At 42.7% G+C, this 22,465-nt stretch overlaps 1 protein-coding gene across 1 annotated transcript in view; it reads left to right on the top strand.

Annotated features, from left to right (window-relative positions):
- Window positions 1-3,070: 3,070 nt before the first annotated feature.
- Window positions 3,071-22,465, top strand: part of LANCL2 (LanC like glutathione S-transferase 2) — a 31,081-nt gene continuing 11,686 nt past the window's right edge. The window contains exons 1-5 of the mRNA XM_048054067.2: window positions 3,071-3,482; window positions 13,061-13,178; window positions 15,999-16,206; window positions 18,567-18,714; window positions 19,316-19,462. Coding sequence (XP_047910024.2) covers window positions 3,309-3,482; window positions 13,061-13,178; window positions 15,999-16,206; window positions 18,567-18,714; window positions 19,316-19,462 — 795 coding nt within the window. The 5' untranslated portion in view covers window positions 3,071-3,308. The remainder of the gene's footprint in view (window positions 3,483-13,060; window positions 13,179-15,998; window positions 16,207-18,566; window positions 18,715-19,315; window positions 19,463-22,465) is intronic.

Consider the following 22,465-nt stretch of genomic DNA (forward strand, 5'->3'; position numbering starts at 1 on the left):
AATTGAAATACAGGGCTGAATTTGGTCCAAGGTCTGTGAGTCTTTTGCAAGCAAATTGCAAAGCTTGATCCTGCAGATTTTATTTCATAACAAGCAGTCCACCATAGTTTATTACGCCTAACAGTTTTAAATAATTTAATTGCAGAATATGATACTGGACAGTGGTAGAGAAGGAAAAAAGAAAAAAAAAAAAAGGGAACTAGGATATACAGCTAAGGGGATGGGATAGTAATGGTGAAGAGGCATATAGGAAGTCCTTGTATGCTATTATAGGCCTATTGCAGTGCCAGAGGAGAAAAAGGGTTTCTGCAGAATGCAAAGGCTGCAGCATGGACAAAGTGTAGTCTGAAGAGGAGAGAGGAAGCTAAGGTCAGTATGAAAGACTACAATTTTCATGACATATAAATGTATGATCCATGATTTGCAGCAGGTGTAAATTGCCCCATCTCCACTGACGTGCTGGCAAGATAAGGCCCTGCCTTGTTTTCCGTAGACACATACTGAAGAAAGCAGTGCCCAGCCTGGTCCTCTATTATTCATTTAGCACTTTAGCAGTGTTTGTTCATTCTTGAAGATCTTACTTCTCTGAGATAATTTCAGCTGAATCTCATCGATCTATATTTAGAAAGAAAATGAGATTAATGCCAGCTGGTACATTGGTTTCCCAGAATTTACAAGGTAGTTTACAATGGGTGCTGAAGTCACATGCTCATCACCCTATCTCCACTGAACGAAATACAGACAGGGCTCTTGCTTGCACGTATCTGGAGGCATTGCACACAAAAATAAATGATAGCTGTTAGAGTGTAATAAGAATGAACACAGCTGCTGAAGGAACCATTACACGTGTCACAGCTAGTGCTTCAGAGATTCCTTATGGTTGTTCATGCTGATTCTGTAAGCTGCAGATTCTGTTGCTCTCATGGGGCACAGTGTGAAGGGCAGCTGCGTGCTGGCTCTGGGAGGGTTGACTCTATGATATACAATGCTCCTTCCCCTCTTGTTAGTTACGATAATTTACTAAGTACACTGGGAATCAAACAACAAAATATGTGGGAAACCACAGCATCATTAATGGCTTATGAGCGGATTACGATTGTTTAGTCCTGGCCCAAAAAGAAACAGATACTTTATTTTACTGTTTTAAAAACTGGCACTAGTCCCATCAAGAGCACAGTATCAGACATTCAAGAATGCAAGGGGGGTTACAGGAAGGGAGAGCAAAGAAGAATTAAAAGAGAGGGTCTTGTGAATTCCTCCTGTGTTAAGAACAATTAGCCCAATTATCTGTTAAGTAAAACTTTTAATGATATACATGAAGAAACTGATATTGAAGCAGCGATCAGGCCTTAGTAAAATATTCATTGCAATTTTACCTACATGACAGAAAGGAAAAGGACATTGTTCAGCTAGAACAGCTTGCTGCAGGGCTGCATGTTTGCCAAGGCTGCAGACGGCAGATTACAGGAGTGCATAGCATGAGTGGGAAGAAAGGATGAGGGTACACTGCTTTCAGTAGCACTGAGATGTGTTCTGGATGGAAGTAACCATGAAATAATGATTTCAGTAGGCAAGACCTCTTGCTCCTTACTGCTACAGATGAGAGATGTGAATGTATTCTTGCTTAAAACATGTCCAGCCTTTTTGTTCCGCCTTCATCCATGATTCCTACTTAGGCGGTGGAGCTCTCTTTGCATCAAGGTTATTAAAAAAAAGAAAAAAAAAAAAGGAAAGGAAAAATCAAAATCACCAATTAAAAAGAACAAAAAAATAAGTCTTTTGAACTATACCCCACCTGCTAAGAACAAAAGAAGGTCTTGTACACTTAAGACTAAACAAACAATAACGTTACAACAAATTCAAATAATGGTGAGCATGGATAGAGAAGTTCCTCAGAAATCTCAGGTCCACAGGCACAACAGGGTGTTGAAGCAGCGAACCTGCTCTTGTTCAGTGCTGTGGAGCATCCTTCACTTCTCATCTGCACGCTCTGAGCAGATACCAGCTGGCATGATTTGGCCTTTACATTCCCATCTTTTGTGGAATGTGCAAGAAAGCAGAAGCCACACACATCTGTACTAAAGGCTCAATTCTAATCTCAGTAACAGGAACGTACTAGCTTGCACTGACACAGCTGGTCTTCGCTGAGAGCAGGACACCATTTAAGATGAAACCACGCTCTTTGCCTAACAAAATATCTACAGGAATACATAAATAGAGGACATACATAAATATACATAGAGGAAATACATAAATATAAATAGAGGAAATAGAGGAAACAGGAATACATAATAGAGGAAAACATAGAGTGATTTTTTTTAATGGTTACACAACAGTATATTTTATAGATGATCGTATAATTTTTGAGTTGATGGTTACTTTCACTTACAGGGTAAGACAAGCCATTTAGAATTTTTGCTTTGTCATCAGTTCAATTTCTAAAAATAAATAAAATGAATAAAGTAATTCTTAAAATGTGTATCTTGCCACAAGACAATGGATACGTTCCTTCTATTCACATCTATATCTATATAGACAACTCTAAGTTGAAGCCAATGCTGAGACAGGCTTCACCTACACTTAATCTTACACACTTAATATGTAGTTTGATAGCAATAGAATTACTCAGTGCATAACACTAAGGATCAATACATCTGCAGTGTCCAGATCTTGAATTAATAGTTTACTGTCTGGCTGAGCTACAATTGCACAAAAGCCATGGCATGGTTCAGAGTAAATATTTAATGGGACAGCAAGCTCTCCTGGGGAGGCCTGTGGAGAACCGCCGGGGCTGGGGGCACACCGAGCAACGGAGCGGGCCCCCTTGGGCGCTTTCATTTTATTTTATTATTTATTTAGTGTTTCGTTTTGAACACGGGCTGGCTTTGTTTTGTTTTGTTTTGTTTTGTTTTGAACACGGTCTGGCCTCGGGGAGGTGCCTGCTGCAGGCATGGCGGTGCGCGCGGTCACCACAGCGACACGGCCGTGGTGAGCCGAAGGCGGGACGAGGGAAGGAGACGGCCTCTTTCTCCTCCTCCTCCTCTTCCTCCTCCTCCTCTTCCTCCTCCTCCTCTTCCTCCTCCTCCCCCCGGGGCCGGGGCTCGGAGGCTGCGGATGAGGCGGGCGAGGGCGGTGCTGGCGTGCTGCCTGCTCCTGGGGCCGGCCTTCCCCCTCGTCCTGCTGCTGCTCTGACATGAGCCGCGGCCGGGGGCCGGCCGGCCGGAGCCGGACCCGGAGGGAGCCCCGCTCCGCAGCCCCAGGGCCTGACGCCCCCGGCGGGGGACGATGAGGAGCCCGGGCGGGCTGAGATGGGAGAGAGCATGTCCAAGCGGCTGAAGCTGCAGCTGGGCGGCGAGGCGGAGATGGAGGAGCGGGCTTTCGCCAACCCCTACGCCGACTACCAGCCGCAGGCGGCGGAGGGCGCCCCGCGGGACAAGGCGCCGCCGGGGGACGAGCCCCTGCCCTTCGGCACCGACGGCAAGGTGAGGCTTCGGGAGGGGCGGCGGGGCTGCCCCCAGCTCTGCCAGCCGGAGGAACGGCGGATTTAGGGATTTCCCCGCGGGTGGGTGGCGGCAGCACGGCTCCAAGGCGTGTGTTCACCTAAATACGCACCTGGAGTGCTTTTGGGAACGGCAGGGTGCTCGCGGTGTGTCGGCAGCCGGCTCAAGCCAGCAGAGAGTCTGTGTGGTGGCAGCCGTCCCGTTCTGCTCTTCTCCTTGAGACCAGGCGCTGTCTGGGAGCTGTTGTTCTCCAAGTAGCTAAGCACAAAGCTGCGCTGGCCTGTCGTCACACAGGTTGGCTCGAGCTGGAGAAGGAAAGCCAGAGCACGGATCTTCTGTCTGTCTGTGTAACCCCGACCAGCCTTTTCTTTCAGCGCCGCTCTGTGCTGCATCATCCTTCCTTCCAGTAGAAACACTGCATGGTGACACTGCTAGACGTGCACACGGGCTGGGTGCAAAATCAACTTTTCTCGCTCACTTGGTTAAACACAAGCCTTTCATCCCAGCTCTGTGTTTCCTGCCTGTGATGATAAGCAATTACCTTGACTCTCTTGCAGCTTGGAGATCCGTGGTGATGCACAGCTGTCAGAGTAGCCATCAGGTAGCGGTGTAGTGCTCCTGACCATCGTACGAATGAGCAGGACACCTAGCTCGGGGTCAGGGTGAGGAATTAAAGGTCTCTGAAGGAGTAGGGACTGAAGTTGATAAAGTTGTGTGTGGCTAAGCCAAGCGCACAAAAAGGTTCGCTTTGGGGGTCTGTTAGACCTCACTGCAGCTGTCAAAAGTAGAACTTGGCACTTGAAAAGGTTTAAAAGCAAGGGTAGATGAGGAAGTAAAATCTGAATTGTTTTTACAGAAATCCCAGGTAGCATGCTCAGTGTTGATCTAAAACTGTTTTTTCCCAAAAGACAGTTATGGGTTCTTTATTTGTATCTGGGTTGGTGTGTATAAAAAAACAAGCATGTATGATGATAAGTTGAAGTGTGAAGGTGAGGGGGAGGGCTTTGCTGTGTTCAAAGGTGTGAAGCTCCTGTGGGAAAAAAAACAAGTCATCTTCTATACTGCAATAAAGCAACATAACTACAGCAACTTTCAGTAGGCTTACTCTGATTTTTTTCAACTGTACGTTTCACTGGAGAAGGCAGATCTGTGCCTACGTTTTCTTTCTGCATCTGCAGAATCTGAGGAATTGTCCTACGTATTACAGAGTTAGATCATGGCTATGAGTATATTCATGTGTAGTTGTACTGTTGGCAGCGTTTGCTTATTGTCAGTCGGTCCTAATGCCATCCTGACTTTTTTGAGACTTCATGAGTATTTTAAGGTGCTCTTTTTTGTTTTGTTTTGCTTTGCTTTGTGTTTTTTATTGTTGTTGTTTTTTGGTGGTTTTTTTTTTGGCATTTAACAGGCTCCAGTGCTGTCAGAGAAACATCTTAGCCTGCCTAAAGCCCCTGTGAAGGTAAAAGGACTTCACATAGGGTGGGGAGTGTGTTGTGTAAACTGCTCTACACAGTAGCACAGGTTTCTTAAAAATTAAAGTGGCTTTCAGAAGCCCTCAGTGCATTGCGTCTTTTTTTTTTCCTCCCATCTGCTGCTCTGTGTGATGGTGAGAATTGAGTGACTCACGTAATGACAGCCAGAAGTATATGGGGTTCTGCTGTTGTCATGTGAGGCAATGCATTATTAATCCCTCCATTTGATTTCATAAGCTGCCATGGTTGCCATCTAAAATTCTAAATAAAATAAAAGGACAAGAAGCTCTTCAAATTATTGTCTGAAATGTGAGACAATTGGGACAGAGTGCTGCATACGAAGGTATGTGCATGCTGCTTGTATGCATAAGGTATGGTGCAGGAAGCCGGAGTGTATGGGAACAGCAGAAGAGCAACCAAGACTTTGGCCTGCTGATTTGCCATCTTAAGAGTAGTTGCAGTAATAATGACTCTTTGAATTAAATACACGTATATCCCATGACTCTTATTATTTTGATATGGACCCCATAGTGATACTTTAGCCTGGAGAAGTACCTGTAGATGTCAGAGTGGTCCAAAAGTTTAAAAAATAAAATAATGTAAATAGTCCTGGGGGGTAGAGAAATAAATACCCATAAACTCAGAACAAAGCATATTCCCTACTTCATGGGGAAAAACAGTTTGTCTTTTTCATTTAATGTTTAATGTGCTGTAACTGCTTATTGGGGAAGGTATTAATATTTGAAAAGCAGATGTTCTGATATTTTCCCTGCATCATAGGTAACTCCAGTTATAAACCCACCTGTTCTTAATTACAGGGTATTATAATACTACAACATTAGGGTATGGGTCCCTGCAGTTTGGAACCCAAAGAGTAATTCTTGTGAGCAGCATTGTGCTTTGCTTTCCCTTTCCAGCTGAACTGGAGCAGAAGCAACCTTCACCTTCAGTTAATGTCAAGACTTGTGGGCGTTTTGTTGCCCTTTAGCTGCAGTTTGGGAACTTAGGATGGGAAGATCTTCACAGGCTTGTACAACGCAGGGCTGGTGGCCAGTTGTCCTGACTCAGAAGCCATTTATCAAAACTTTCTTGTAGCAGAGGGCTTAGAAACTGTTTTGGGTTTCCTGGGAAGGGGAACAGTGGGGAAGGCTCACTGGCGAGGGGTGCTGATGGCTTGTTTGAGAACAGGTCTGTCCTGGCTCCTTGGGTGGCCCACCAGCATCAGCCTCAGATTATGCACCATCCTCTGAGCTAGCACAGCTCTGTGCCTATGTCCCTGGCCTGGTCAGATGCAATTTGGGAGCCACCTTCAGTCTGCCTGCAGGCTGTCTTACCTGATCACCCAGGGGAAGGTGGAAGCAAAACACTGCACAGGCAACCTGGTACAGATTCCATGTTAAGTACAAGAAGAGCACCCCTGACATCAAGACGTTATCACATCCTTGTCCTCAATTGAAAATTGTCTGGATTTGTTGTGGAATCACATGGGTAGTCTTGGACAGCACTGAAATTTCATTCAAACTTTATGCTAGGTCACTAGGAAACCCAAACAGTAACTCCTTTTTAGGCCAATTCTTTCTTAATAAGCTTTTCTCTGACTTGTCATAAGGTTTAAGAATATTGGTAAAAGGTTGTGTGTTTTGACAAATGTACACAATGAGGTTTTGCAGGAAACCTGTTTTAAAGCTCATCATGCTTTCTGGGAAAAGCTATCACTTAATGGGATGAGGAATATTTCCTTAGGTTATCTTTTGGGTGATTGAGTGGTGCTCAGTTTCCTGGTGTTTTCTCAATAACCTGTTCTGATAATTCATTTCTCTGGCTTTTCAGTCTCCATCCTCTTGTAAAATTTCCAATAAAAACAAAAGTCTACACCACTCTTTGTATTTGTTGGAATGCCTTACTGGGCCTTTCAGTTGTCACGCTGAGAGCACCAAGCTCTCTCTGTTATGGGACTGATTCTGCAACCACTTACACTAACGGGAATCATAATATTTGTTGCAATGGAGGCAAAATCAAACATCTAGAGCCAATAAATATTTCTTCCCACCTTTTTGTTGTGGGGTCTGCATTTCCTGAGATTGCTATTCTTTTCACCATTTTCTGGCATCCCATGTCAGGTATGTGCTATTTTAATACAGACTACAAATATATATTTTAATATATACATTAATCACACAATAATCACGTTCCTGTGTAAGGAAAGTTTGCTTTTCTTCTTGGGACTCTAGGTCAAAATTCAGCCTGAGAATCCCTTTTACTGCAGTTCATTGTGCATCACTACCTCAAAAACATCTGATTAAGTTGTCTCACATCTATCCAGTCTTCACTGGTTTCTAGTTTTATCTCGCAGACCTGTTTGTTAATGAGTTGTTACTCTGGCTAGTTGCACAAGCAAGTGTAATAATAGGTACCCTTTTGTGTGTGTTTGTGAAGATAAATGAAACTTTAATATATACAGTAGTTGGTTCTGACCACACAACATTGATGTACTGTCAGGTTCATTATGTGGAATCTACCTGCTGTCTATGCATCAGAATAATTTAGACAGTATTGGGGGAGGTTTTAGCTTTTTTGTGGCTTGTGGACCACCTAAAAATGTCCCAACAAGGGTGGAGACATCTGTGTAGTGAATGTAAATCCTACTCGCAATCTCACAATAGTTTTTGATCTCCTTGCCTTTCAAGAAGTAACACACTGCAGTTAGACTACCTGGTGGACCAGTGCTTTTCAGTATTGCTCTTTTGCTTTATCACCCTCCACTTCTCAGAACATGGGATGATGTTGCACCATATCTTGCAGTCTTTTTTTTTTTTTTGGCAATAAACTGAAGCTTTCTTTTATGACTCATTGTGATGATGTGAAGTTTTAGGCTTATTTTTTTCCCCATCTATCACCAATTAAATAGCTCATTTTACATGCAGGTGCATTTTTTAGAGGCACGGTCTCATTATTTCTCACATGCTTTAAACAATACCTTGTGTAACTTGAATGGATTGCTGCTTTTCATTCTGTTCTTCTCAGAGGTAGGGTGATAAATGCATTTAAAGCTTATTCCTAAACTGGCACTTGTAGTCGTTTGCCTACAGCTATTGTTTTTCTCTTTCTCCACCCCCTATTTTTTCTTTTTTTCTTTTTATTTTTTTTTCTTACTACCACATTTATGGAACTAAATGCCAGATCACTGAAAAACAGAGCAATGTGTTCTACAGACAGCAGCATTTCAAATAATTTTTCAGCATGTGGTTTTGCAGAACTGGCATTTATTTCTGGAAGAACCTAATTGAGAAACAGCAGAGAGTGTGCTTAACTGTTCCAGGGATTGGATGAGGAGAATTCTTAATATCTGGTATTTTCAGAGAAGAAGAGTTGCTCTCGGAACTCTAGCAATTGCTTGTTTTAGATTAAAAAGAAAGTGAAACTTGGTTTTCTGTGCAAAAAGGCAGGCCACTCCCCAGCTGAACATGGGATCCTGCTGCCATTCCTTCGGGGTTGCTCTTGCAGGAGCCCTGTGGAGGTGAGTGTGAGATCTCATCCCACGTCAAGAAACGTGTGCTCCAGCACACAGCATGCGAAACCTGGCTCCCTTTCAGGCAGTGGCAAAGTTCCCGTTGATTTCAGCAATGCCGGGATTTCACATTTCAGTACCGCTCTGTCTTTTTATTTTTTTCCCCTGCTCTCCCTTATCAGTGCCTGTTGTGCCCCTTGTGTAGTCTTCTGCATCAGTTTGGTTTTTGAATGAATCCTTGCTGCAGCGTCAGCTTAAGCTTTTTTTTTTTCTTCTTTGTGAAATGCTCCTCGCCTGAAAGACAGCCCAGTACCATTTTGCCTCCTGTTCTACACATCACCAACATTAATGTCACTTCTCTCTGAAATAACTCTTCTGTTTCATCTCTGTTTGAATCAGGTTAGCCAGGAGTGTTTTGCTTGTTCAGGAGGTAGCACCCTACGTGTAGACAATCTCTTCTCCTGAGACCATCTCGCTTCTCCTACGTGATCAGTCACCTCCTTCTTCAGTCTACTTTTGCACATAGCATCAGTCCTGCAAAAGGCAACCGAGCAAAATGAAACAGCTAATGATAAAAAATATATACATTAGTAGAAAAGCAGTGTTTTTGGGAGCCAGTGGTGGCAAGAAAGACATGTATTGGCAACTCGTTAGGAAGCTGAGCTCAGTTCTGTGTCTTGCCATGAGTCTGCACGAGTTACTTGGCATAGATGTGGCACAATGCAAATAAATGCTGAGAGGTGTTTTTGAAAAACACATCAGTATCTAAAAGTGTCTTTGAAAAAAGCAAATGAAGTAACTCACCCTGCATCTGTCAGACCAGAGTATTACTTACTTCTGTGCACAAAAGGAGTGCCATGCGTTCTCACAGTTGCACTGTCAGACTTAACGTAAGCAGTGTGGTATCTAGTCCAAATGTGCATGCTTTTAAAACTTGTAAGACTTTTAAGTTCCATGCTCCTCTTCCCTTCCTGAAATTGTAGTACAAGCTGCATACATTGCAGCCGTGTGTTGCCTCGTCTGCTCTTGGTGCTGCTTGCTTGTAAAATCACAGCTGCAAAACTGGATATGATTGTAATGGGGAGGTGGTTCAGTAAGAATCGGTACGTTATTCTAATGTCAACTGCAAGTGAAATTTTTTTAGGGGATTTTTATTTGCATCATGATGGGTGTGTGTGTAATTTTAGAGATGGGTTTACAAAAAAGATCACTTAAGTTCTTCTTAGGAACTTTGCAAATGGAAGAAAGCAAATAGGGGAAGGACATAATAAATGCTGACAAGGACAGCAAAATTTGGACACCGTGTCATTAGTGCCAAAGCTGAGTGGTGTTTTATATACCTACATTCCTTACGTTCTTTGTTGGCTTCAGAAGGCTTTGCATTGGGATGTAGGTTTGCATGCTGCCTTACTGCAGTGGAAACAACATGGTTCAAATAAATCACGAAACAATTCGCGATGCCAACGTATTTGTATTTTTCTGTGCTACTTTTTTTTCATGCTGATAACAAGCCTTTCTTGTTACCGTAAACAATATGGCACAGGGTTGTGTTGGGTATTATTGGGGGTTAGTCCTCATTTTTTGTGGTTTGTTGGTCTAAAACGTGAGCAGTGGTTGGGGTGGTAGTGTTTGTTCTTCCTTCAGCAGCAGAGGAATAATGCAGCAGTTGAATTCCTGAAGAGAGACGTTTCTACTTGTTAAAGATACTCTTCTGCTCCTGTTATCACTCAGTCTGTTGTGAGCCAGGAGTAAATGTCATAGTGGATATCAGAGGCCAGCTATCCTGGTTTTCGTTTTTCCCAATGAGAGTCACCAGCAGAAAAGGCTGAATGCCAGCTGGAATCATCCTCCTGAAACAAATATGCTCCTCGTGAAAATCAATCTGTGCTCAACGCGAGCTAGTGCGCTTCATGCTCAGCTGTAATGCTGCCATAAGATTCCTTGAAGGAGTCTTATAAATCTTAAAAACCCACCTTTCAACATTCATTTCTTTGTGTAATTAATTTATTCTGTGACATGTAAGCATCTGTTAAAAGCTTACAGTGGAATCCTACCAGATGAACAGCGACAGTGCTCTGTTGTTAGAGCTTCAGAGCAAAAAGAAAAGATAAAAAATGCAAGCAGTGGTGGAGGAGTAGGTAGCTGGGGAAAACTTTGCTGCCACATGTAATCTATTCACACTGGCACGAGCTTGGGAGTAGCTTTGTTTGGGCTGATAAAAGATTATAAAGTAATTAAAAAAAAATCCTTTCATCTTTACTTTTCCAAGAGCTGAATCAAGATAGGTAAGTTACAGATCCCACTTTAGAGAGAGGGAAGTGCCAGTCTGAGCTAAACTACTTCTGTGGGACTGAGGTTTCAAAGCAGAACCCGGGTGTCCCGATGTCCCAGTCCTCTCCTTCTGCCTCTAAGTAGTTTGATTTAAAAAAATAACCTGATTTAGTAACAGCAGGTGTGCTGTCAGAACAAAAAGATAACCAGCTTGCACCTGATGTGCAGTAGGTACACAAACCCCGTCTGAAGCCTTTGTTCACTCTTGTTGGATAAACCGAGCAGTGTGCCCGGATGCGTTAGTGCTGATTTCCTCACGCTGCTTCACCATATGCCTTGGCATGGCTGCCTGGGGGAGGAGAGATGCCCTGCGCTTGGGAGAGGTTTTGCTCTGTGTTAAGACTTCACTGAGCTGGCTAAAAGGCTCGAGGGGATGACGTTGTGTGTGCGCGGTATGGTTTCCTAACAAAAAGATGCTTAATGCCACAATAAGGCCAAAGAGCACATGCCAGATACTTACCGTGTTTGTTTCCTGCTTTTGGAGTTACCGGGGAAGGTTAAGGGAGCTCTTGCTCACCCCTAAGGCAGATGAGAGGGGTAAGTGTGTGACATGAGTTATAAGGGCACAATTTCCCTCTCCCTTCCTATCTCACCATCATAACATGGATTTGGACCCTAGAGATTTTGGAGTGTTTCAGAGGACCTGTACGATCCCTGTTATCTTTCTGATTTCTGAGTCTGTCAAGTGGATGTTTGAATTCACTACTTGCTATTTGAAGTTGCACTCCGAACAAGAGTGCGAAGCATGGTGTGTTTTGAGTAATTGGTTGTACAGCAGCATTTGGGATCTGCCTTTTGACTGAACCCTTCCCTGTTGGGACGTGTTGTAATCGAACAAGAACATGACTTCCTAATGAGCTACCTTCTCTTTCTCTAGTGAGAAACCATAGCTGCAGATGGACTGAATGTTAAACCAAGCCTTCACAAATCTGACTCGTTCTAGCTGATGCTTGGGAGCAGACCAAGGCAGCAAGTGGTGGATAGAGATGGAGCACTGTTCAGAAAGCAGTAGTGTGGGCTCAACATGAGCTGACAAGTAGCCAAACTGCATCATGCCATTTTTCTGGATGCTGAGACCATTGTATTGTTACTCGATTTGGGAGGTGGGAGAGCTGTGCTGGCTTTCACGTTGGTAGCAAATTTCCTTCTACCTGTTCCTGCCTGGATAACTAAGACATGAATGCCAATCATTGCGTGTTTAGGTTTTTCTGTAGAGGGTAGAGAAAGCAAATTCAGGAAATATTTCTTGGTGTCATGAAGTTTTTGTACATCATCAGAATGATGCAAATATCCAATAATGATAAAGCTTTTCTTATAGCCCAGGAAGGGAAGAGGTGGGGTTTTTTCTCTTTTTCAGGCTCTACTTATTAAAAACTATATATTTGAGTTAATAGGAAAAGTTTATCAGTAAGTCATACAATTTATAATATATGTTTATGATAAAACATTCTTGAGTGTTTTCCCAGATGTTCCCACTGCAAATGTAACCTCGTTCTGTGAAGGAACTTCATGAATATGCTTTCCTGTGGTAGTTAATAGAGAAATAAATTCTAGTTAATTGACTATTTCCATGTCCCGTAGTCTTAAGGGAATAGTCAGTTAAGTATCTTAGGTTTAATGGGAGAGGAAACGGTGGCAAAGATACAGTCTCCTGTGTAATATTTCATATATAGTATCTGTAAACTTTTCTTGCTCAAAAGTAAAAGCAAGCAATGAATAAGATCAAAGGTTTGTTTCCTCAGCTTCATGCTGAAGGCAAAATGGATGAGCTGAAGCTGCCAAGCTGCGTTTATCCATCTTCTTTGTGTCTAGCTTATTCTTTTAGGTAGTCATTCTTAAATAGTTTGCTGCTTTTAACAACCTCCTCTCATGATAAAGTATGCCAATCCTAATAGTGTTTTGGTGAGAGGAGAGATCAAGGAGCGAGAGGAAGGGCATTTTATGGCTCTTAGATAGATGACTTGCCTCATGTGTGGTGATCGCAGACTGGCAAATCAAACAGAGTCTTGGATTTAAAAAGAAAATGTGAATACATCATGGATGATGTGATTAAGCACATCATATAAGATGATGGTTTGCTTTTGCCTTGGCTGTCTCAAATATGAGCATCTATTTTTCTTTAGCTGTTTCCTTGACGCTGCTGATTGCGGCATATAGTATTTTTTCCCCCAAGCAAAGAAGTGGAGCAGCTGGCTTCTTGGATTCATTCCTTTTCTGACTCACTCCCTTTTCTCCTTTCCTGCTTTCAGGTCAGCGCTCAGTTCACAAAACGGATCCAGACAAAAATCAAGGACCTTCTGCAGCAAATGGAAGAAGGGCTGAAGACAGCAGATCCACATGACTGCTCTGCCTATACTGGCTGGACTGGTGAGAAAGCTAGAATGTGAATGTTTCTTAAATGGTATGGTTGAGTGTTTTCACTGAAGGAGCTTCAGATATTCTCATAGGAGCAGCAGAAGTACTGTGATACAGTCATTTATATGAGTTGTTTTGACTCTGGAACCTTGGTCACTGTTGTCTGGGAATGACTTTCACTGACTTCAGTGGACAAAGGATCTCGTTACAGAGAGATAATAAGCTTTTGTATATTGAGATCTTTATCCTGCAAAAGGAGTGGATTTTTTAAGGCGGCTGCTTCTTTTGAGCTACATCTCTCTCTTTTTTTTTTAAGGTTTTCTTAAAATTTGTTATTTTCACCTTTTTTTGTTCAACTGACTTACAGTAAGTTAGCGGTTTTCTAATGGTAACGGCATCTTCTAATCATTGAGGAGAGGTTGCTCTGTGCCCAGGAGCCTTAAAATCTGCAGATGGGTAGTTTGGCTCTGCTTGTTCTGTCTGTTCAAAAATGGTAAAATGAGCGTGCGAGGGGGAGGAGTATGGAGGTAGAGTTGCAAGATTTGTGATGTATATGAAGATAAACAAGCATGTGCTGGTTATCACTAGGCACTATCATTCCTGGAGCTTTGCATCAGCATTACTGATGCTGCCCAAGTGTGAAAGAGCCCTCTGATCCTTTAGGCAGAGCCTGCAGTTGTCAAGCCTGACACAGACACTGCTCTTCAAGCTGCCAAAACACTTTTCCATCTTGGCCTCCTAAGTGCCACTTTGCTACTTACAATGGCATATTCTATTCCTGCTCCGTCTAGCTCACGCTTCAGACACACTTCTGCTTTTAGCACAGCATGTTTGAAAAGTGCCATGAGGAGATCTGGTCTGTTATCCTTGTGTCAGGGAGGGGGGAGCAGCCTCGAAAAAATCTCCAGGCTTTGCCCGTGCTTAGCCTCAATTCTGGCAGTGGAAGTGTAAAATTTCTTCGCTTTCTTTCTTCTTGATATTTCAGTACAGATGGTGCGGTGGGTGGGTGGGTGGGGAAGTTTTGGACAACTCAGATTTAAGCGATAGATGTGTTTCAAGGTCTAAAAGCGAGCGGCTGCTAAGCGAGCGCAGAGGAGCTCAAGGGGTGGGCATTCTCGCAGCGACATTACAAAACGGCTCCCAGGGAGCAGCGCTCTGACACCGTGACTGACAACACGAGTCACAGCCGATGAAGCAGAGCGTGCTGAAAATGAGTCATAAGCTAAAAGTAACACAGCCATCATTAGCTGAAACAAGAAGATAGATGAACAAGTAACGCAGCCTAATGAGAATGGTGTTTTTCCATCCTGTAGAAGGATAACCAACATCTACTCCAAGCTGTAAACTTCTTTCAAGGTTTCTGTGGAGTTAACTCTGAATAAAAATACTTAAATGATCTAGATTTTTAAATACTTTCTCTCAAACTTCTTGCAGCATTTTACTTGAGTGTGCAAATCAGAAGGTAAAAGCAGTGCTGAAAAGAACTGTCCTGCTTGTTACGTACCAAGTCTAGACAAACCTTGCTGGCAGTGAACAGTCCTGAGCATTGGCTTGTATTTTATGAAGCATCTTTAAAATCTTGAAGTGTGTGTTGTTAAAGCCCATGTTACAGTCCATCTTGCTTATATGAGTACTGTTTGTACATGCCAGAAGTCTTGGAGGATCTGCTTCAAGGGTTTTACACCAGGAAGGATTAGATGAGCTGTGCCTCATGGCTACCTTCTGATCATCCCTTGATCAAACCCAAGTATCTGCACGTTTGTTGCAAGATAAAAAAGAATTGTAGAAATCCCAGACAGACCAAGTCTCAGAAGCAACGTTTTCTTGTCGCTGCTTTGATGACAGGGACGATAAGTAGCCCACAAGCTTCTGTGCCACTGAATCGACCTAACCAAGCTCTGCAACAGACCTCTTGGAGCCATCTGTAAAAGCCTGTTAAGGCTGATACGGAGAACGTCTTAGGGTGCACCACCACTCTTGTGCCATTCTTCTCATATTCCTCAGAAAGCCTTTCTGTGGAGCTAAGTGGGCCTGGCTTGCTCTCCACTTTAGTCATGGCACAGAAGAATGCTCTGCCTGCTCAGAAGAAAGAGGAATTTGAGGTCAAGAGGTAAATTTTTTGCTTCTGCACGTGTACGTGCAGTTGGCCAACAAACATCTTCTGAGATGGATTTGTTTAACTTTCTTAAGTCTACATCATTGCCATTTGTAGGGTTGGGTTTTGTTTTGTTTTCAAGGAAAACTGTATAATGAGCATAATGGAGTGAAGCTTGATTTGACCTTCCAGCATTCTTCTAGCATGTGTTTGCCTTATGGTTTTTACAAGCTAGCTTAAATTGTAGAAGCTCATAATCTTACTGCAAAATACTTAGAATGGTTATAAAGAACTTGGCAAGTTGAAGGCAAGAACTCATCAAAAGACCCATTTAAAAATCAGATGGGAAATAAGTCATTTCTTGTGTATGACAGACGAGTATTGTAAACCAAGTGTACTTGGTTGTACGCATGCTTGTTAGCCTAAAATTCTTCACCTGTGGTGATTTCTTCACCAGGCTTTAGTGCTCATCTCATGAGTGTTCTTCATTCTCTGCAAAGTGTGAGTCCACCATTGGGCTTCAGTCTAATACACTTATATGGTTGTCATAATTGAAATAGAAATGTAATTAAGATAGACTGATGCCTTCCTTTTGCATAAGCTAGGATCTTAGCTGACATGCTTTAATTGACCAAACACCTCTTCATACTTGAATTACTAGTTCAGAGGCACTAAAGATGGGGGTGTGATGTACTCAGAAGGAAAAGTAAATGAGTCTTCATGTGTTTTTTTTCCAGGCATTGCCCTCTTATATCTCCAACTGTATCGTGTCACAAAAAACCAGAGCCATTTGCAGCGATCTCTTGATTATGTGAAGAGAATCCTTCGCAATCTGAATGGCAGAAGAGTTACTTTTCTATGTGGTGATGCTGGGCCACTGGCAGTAGGTGCAGTGGTTTATCACAAGCTGAAAAATGACAGTGAATCTAAAGAATGTGTTGCCAGGTGAGTGGTTGGTGGTGGAAAAAGCCATGTCCTTCTTTTATAGAGTGCATTAATTCAGTAAAATTAGCAAGTGAAGTTGTGGAAGACAGGTTTAAAAAGTGGAGGCACTTTTTCCCCTGATGTATCTTCAGTAGAATACAGAATAGGCTTTATTACTGTGAAAGCTGGCTTACACGTGATTGGTGATTAGCAGGTTAGCGAGTCTCCTGTTGCTATAAGAACAGCACGGCATGGGCATATCTGTAGTGCATGCACGTTCTGATTTTGTCATAGTAAAGTGACATTTAAGAAAAGTCATACGCTTGTCGTCAGCAGCTTGTACAGTATGTGATTCTTCCTGGACTGCATGGGTCTTAATTACAGACGCACAACAAAACATGTACACTGCAGGGAAACACCCAGGCAGAAACACAGGATATTGGATTGATATGTACCAAAGATTTAATCAAGAAAAAGGAGGTATTTGCTAAACTGTCACAGGCAAGGACTCTAATTAGGTCAGATCATATGAAGGGTAGCTTGAAAAAACTCCATCCTCTTTTCAAAGTAGTCTAAATGTAACAAATGTCTTGAGAAATCCCATTTAGAGGTAGAGCTTCCTTAGAGAACTGACTGTCCGTTTGCTGGTGTGGAGATGACTGCTAGCCAGTCAAGGACTGGAATCACTGAAGTCCTCTGGGGTTTGCATTCAACACCAGCAATACACCTGGTAACAGTCTACCAGCATACCTTGCACGGCCAGAATTTGCAGGCTAGCTTCGTGTCAATATCTCCATTTGGGTATATAATTGATCTCTTTCTGGTCTAGAGTCCTAGTCTGATTAATATCAGTTGCTGCACCTGAGCAAGTATTTCAGTTTTGAAATGGGTGGAAGGTTTGTTTTTTGCTTTTAGAACTGGCATTATCTTGGGCATGACACTTTGGATGCAGCTAGGGAAGCAGTGTTGCTATAAGGCATGAAGCATGAGTACAGCAGAATGAGATTAGCAATAAATCTTCTAGAATCACCTCTGCTTGGAAAGTCATTTCCAGGAGGAGGACTGAAAAAGGAGGTTAGTTTGATTATTTGCTCCCTTTTATTCTTCCTTTTTTTGTTGTTGTTTACGAATGCATTCAGAACATGACCTGAGGGATACATTATAGATATCAATATGTATATGATTGCATTTCTAACTTTTTACTTTGTAGCTGTCTGGTTGTAGGATGACTTGAATAATAAAATTTGAATAACAAAACTTAACCGAGGACATTTTAAAGGTAAGTAATTTAATTCCAAGTCCAAAGAGTAGTTCCAAAAAAGGAGTGATAATACAAAGCTCTCTTTTTGTGAGTGCCTTTTCCCTGATATTAAGTAGTGATGGTCTAAACAGGACATTGGAGTCAGTGGTTTTGCTCCAGCATGATGCTAATGCTAACATTTCTGTCAAGTAATAGCTCTTGGGGGGATCCGGGAATTGAATTTGCTCTTAATCCAGATTGTCTTCCTCCCTCTCCAAATTTAAAATCTGACCATCTCTGTGGTTTCATCTAATTTCCAGTTTCATCAGAAAAGATAGGAAGAGACAGGTCCAGGGAATGGGCAGGAAAACAATTTCTCTGCTCCTCCTCAATTCTAATGTAGACTGGTGGAGTAATAGCAGGGAGTCTATTTGGAACAAATGAGAGTTGCAGTGGCCATCCCATGTGTTTTTTTTCCCCACTACTAAAGGCAAGCAAAACACTTCTGTATAATAGCAGTGCCCTTTCTAAATTTAGCTTTTAAGCATGTGGAACAATATGTGTCTAAAGAGGGGAATGCTGAGTGTTTTTCCCTCTCTTAAACATCCCAAATTAAGGGTCCTTGTTCAGGTGAAATACCAGGCTGCAGGAAGCTTTCATCATTCTTCCCATTAACTTGTAGCTACTTTTAAAGTTTAAGTGGCACTTCTGATTAATTCAGAGGTCAGAAGTGATGTAATTGGTATCTGTGAATCTTTCTGCTTTAATGCAAATTGGTTGTCAGCACCTCCACATTGGTGTTAGTGGTTTCTTTTCCAAGCAGTGCTCCTTTTTTATTGGAGTAGCTCTCCAGCCTTATCCAAACTCCCCTTGCCCATATACATCTGTTTCTGTCTGCACACAACCCAGGTATTTGCACTGTACTCACTCACTGCTCCAAGTTGCCTGTCTGTCAGGGTCAGCATGCATACACCGCTTCTATGTGTAGAGCTGGCAGCCAGCTGAGCTGGGGATAACAGAAGGGAAGTTACGGGGCTTCGGCACTCTTACTGCTTTGGGTTTGGTGGCTTATGTAGTGCATAGTCTAGTACAGTCTCTATAGAAAATGCTCTCTCTCTTCTACCATTTTTGTCCGATGCAGGTTGTTGCAGCTCCAAAGGACAGTCGTAAGCGCAGATGCTGAGCTTCCAGATGAGCTGCTTTATGGCAGAGCAGGATACCTGTATGCCTTGCTGTACCTGAATACTGAAATCGGTCCAGACACTGTCCCACAGTCTGTTATCAAAGAGGTAGGACACTTCTCTCTCCAGTGTCACAGCATCAGTGCAGTTGAACTGGAATTACACCTTTACATAATTCAAGGGATTAAGAGGGGGAGGCTGCAGAGGAGAGGAACCTACATCTGCAGGCTCAGTCTCATCCCTCCTTCCACTCTGTTACCCCTTTCCCTGTTGCCCAGCTGGGACTGAAACAGAGGTCAGTACAGGTGGGTCCACAGTTGGCCATGGAAATGGATCTAACATGGAAGTTGTGGAGCACATGAGAGTGAGAAATCGTTATGGAAAAACTTAACAAAGAAGTGTGAAAGTGTTTTAAGTGAAAAGAAGAGAATTTAATGCGGGGAAGGTGCATGATTGTTCTGCAGATACCAGAACCAGAGAAAGTAGGCCTGGAAAAGAGTGATAAGAAATATCTAATATTCAATTTCTCTTCTTATAAATAAAGGGTTATTCTGTCATTCAGGAGAAACTCCCTTTCTAACTCAGTACTCGTATCAAAAGGAATTGAATATCATAGACATATCGTTGTTTGTTGTGTGATTTTAATCACGACAAAACAAAACTCTGAATCAAAGCAAGTGAGATGGAAGGAGTGTGTTTTCCTTCTTAGGTAATAGATGCCATTATCGAGTCGGGGAAGAACTTCTCGAAGGAGGAGCGTAAAACAGAACGTTGTCCTCTCTTGTATCAGTGGCACAGGAAGCAATATGTTGGAGCGGCCCATGGGGTGGCTGGGATCTACTACATGCTTATGCAGGTAAGAGTGTCTTCTGTGGGCTGGGTCGAAACTCCAGAGATGTCTTGTTTTCCATCAGAAGATGCCTTCAGCTTTCATGCACATGCAGTGCGAGGTTGTGGTAGGTCAGAGTCTTGCAGTTGGGGTCAGACTCTGCAGCACAGAACTGCGCAGAGATGCTAGCAAAGGCCCCAGCAGCAGAGGAAAACTATGGCTCACGTATCCTTGTGCTCAGCACCATGGCTCCTCTAACATTGCTGCCAGGGCTCCAGCTGAGGGCTCAGTTCTCTGCAGCTTACTCCAGTCTGTCAGCAGGGTGTTCTGTATGCATGATGAAGATGTACATCCTTGTCCCAGAGTATTTTATACCATCTGTTTGTGAATATGAGTGAGTTGCATTTCAGAGCCCCAGCGGTCTAGAAGCTAAAGTTTCCTATCCTCAAGAAAGTCAGGTGTCTTCCCTCATCCTCATCTTGATACTCATCAGAAGTAATCTGATGCCTACAGTTAGACTAGCTAAATATTCATTTACTCACCACCCATTACTCTTATCTTCAATTTTTTTTGCTGTTTTTCAATGAGTGCATCACTGATGCCTCCTATCCTTCTGCCTACCATGTCCTTCATCTCTTCCCCTATGATTTTTTTTCCCCTCACTATTTTGAAGCTTCTGGAAAATCTGTTCTTAATCACACATTCATCTTCAATATGCTTTTATTATTTTTATATTCTTCCTTCTTCCCACCCCCGCCCAAAAAATCTAACGTTCCTGATTGTGTTTATGACACCTGCTCTCCTCTTTCTGTTGTCCTGAGATTCTTCTGTTTTGTATACCTCCTCTTTCCAGCACTTAAATCCATTCCCTCCCTGCTCTGAGATTCTCAAATAAGATTATGATGTTTTTCAAAACAGACCTGTATATGTTTTCTAATGCCGTACAATGTGAAAATAGAGCCTTATGTTTCATTACAGAAGATGGCCATAGAGCTGCAAATTCTGTATCATACCTTTTTCTGGTGTTGAAAGGTGCCGCCAGTCTGTGTACCTTTGTAAACGGTAATTTTCTTACCAGCTCATGCAGAAATGATGTTCCTTCAGGCAAGTGGAAAGAATGTACATCCTCTCCTCACAGCCTAGAGGTGTGTACAAATGTTCATTGCAAAAGTGACTCAGATGGTATTAGCTGTTGCCACTGCTCAGCCATTCCTCATTTGCAAAAGATGCCGTGACTTTTTCCCATCTGTTTGAGATTAGCTCACACCCCTTCCACCAGTAGCTCAGGCTAAAGCAGCTGACTTTGCTGTGGAAGTAGCTACTGCTCTGCTGCCTGGGGTCCATGTCTTAACTTCACTACAGCTGTTTTCTGCAGTGACCATCTGACTGGGGCCTCGGGATGCTTTAATTTATTGTGTCCTTATCTGCACTTCCTGATGCCTTTGACAGGGTGGTCCATACCCTTCCTATTACCTCGTCTTCCCTGGTTTCCTTTTTTCTTCACTAGATTTTCTGAGAAACTTCTGTTCCTTTGAAGAAGTCTCTTTAAATGCTCCATCCTTCATTTGCTGTTTGAGGTTGATACCAGAAATAGTTGTGCAATGCTTTTTGGTTTAAGCAGAAGCTACTCTGTCTACATGGTAAAATCGTAAAATATCTTTTCCTTTACATATAATTGCTGCTTTTCAGAATTACCACAAAGCCGTTGTTTATGCAGCATTAGATTACTGTCTTTTCACTGTACATTAAACATAGTGAGTCATTCAGAGTTGAGTCATCTGCTGCAGAAGATGGCACATTGGAGTCCATCCTTCCCCCCACCCCTCCTACACCATTACTTTGTATTTTCAGCAAAGAATTCACGAGATGGTTTGTTGGGTGGTTGTTTGATAACAAAGAAAGCGTCCAACATAGCACCGGAGATATGAAGGCCACTGATCATTTCTGTTTTAACACCTTTATGAGGGAACACATATTGCAGAATCTGCTTACAGAAGACTGCTGGAAGAACAAGAGCTCAGCAGTGTTAAATTACTCCTCCAGGATGCAGAGGGGAATATTCGATATGCTAGCAAGGGAGTCTCTAGCCCTAGCCTCTTTCACTAACACCGAGACAAAAATGTCTGTCTATTGTTGCTCTTGGCCAGATAGTCAGGACACATACCGCTAGGTTACTTTTTTGCTGTTGACAGTTCAGTGCTGAAAACCCCAGCAGTTTAGGAGAAAGAACTCACTTGTGCTCAGATCTTCATGGAAGCACAAGTAGAGAAGGAAGGTGTGTAAAGATCTCTGCTCTTCTTGGATTTACCTCCCAAGGATGGGCACAAGCTCAGTTAAGCCCTGGGCTGTGCTTGCCTTGCACAGCTCAAGACTGAATAGCAGTTATTGCTGGTGCCTGTCTTTGCCTTCTGCTGCAGGTTTCCCATGTGAAATGAGAATCCTGAAACAGGGACCTTTCATACCGCGAAGGTCAGTGTCTGTGTAAGGGCTGATCAAGATGTTCTTCATGAAAAGCTGATCTATATTCAGATCTACTTCCAGTTAGCAGCATGAAGGTGACTGTTCCACTCAGAAGAGTGTAGAGGTGGAGTTTGCTCTAGGGACCTGGTGGGTAGGAGCTCAGCAGAGATTTCCAAGCTGGGGTAAAGTAGAGGTTTTTGGTTGTTTCAGGTTACTAAAAATGCAGCTATCGAAAATACTCCTTCATTTAGCTGTAGGACTGCGAATGGTAGCAGCATGCTCACCCATTGAATGCAAATGTGCGGGAGCTGGTAGGAAACAGTAAAATTGTAAGACATAATTAGCAAAGTTATAAAAAAAAAAAAAAAAAGCTCAGTTATTGGTTTCTGTAGTCTCCAATTTCTGCAGTTGTTCCCACAGTGTGCTGGAATTCCATAAATCATGTAGGCTGTGTAAAAATAGAGAGCTTTGTTATGAAAATACTGTGAAATAGGCTGGTAGAGGAAGGAATATCAACTAAGAACCCAACAGATACACAGATCCTAAACTTTTAATTGCAGGGAGTGTACA

This window comes from Anser cygnoides, chromosome 2 (assembly GCF_040182565.1).
Source record: "Anser cygnoides isolate HZ-2024a breed goose chromosome 2, Taihu_goose_T2T_genome, whole genome shotgun sequence".
Classification (NCBI taxonomy): Eukaryota; Metazoa; Chordata; class Aves; order Anseriformes; family Anatidae; genus Anser; species Anser cygnoides.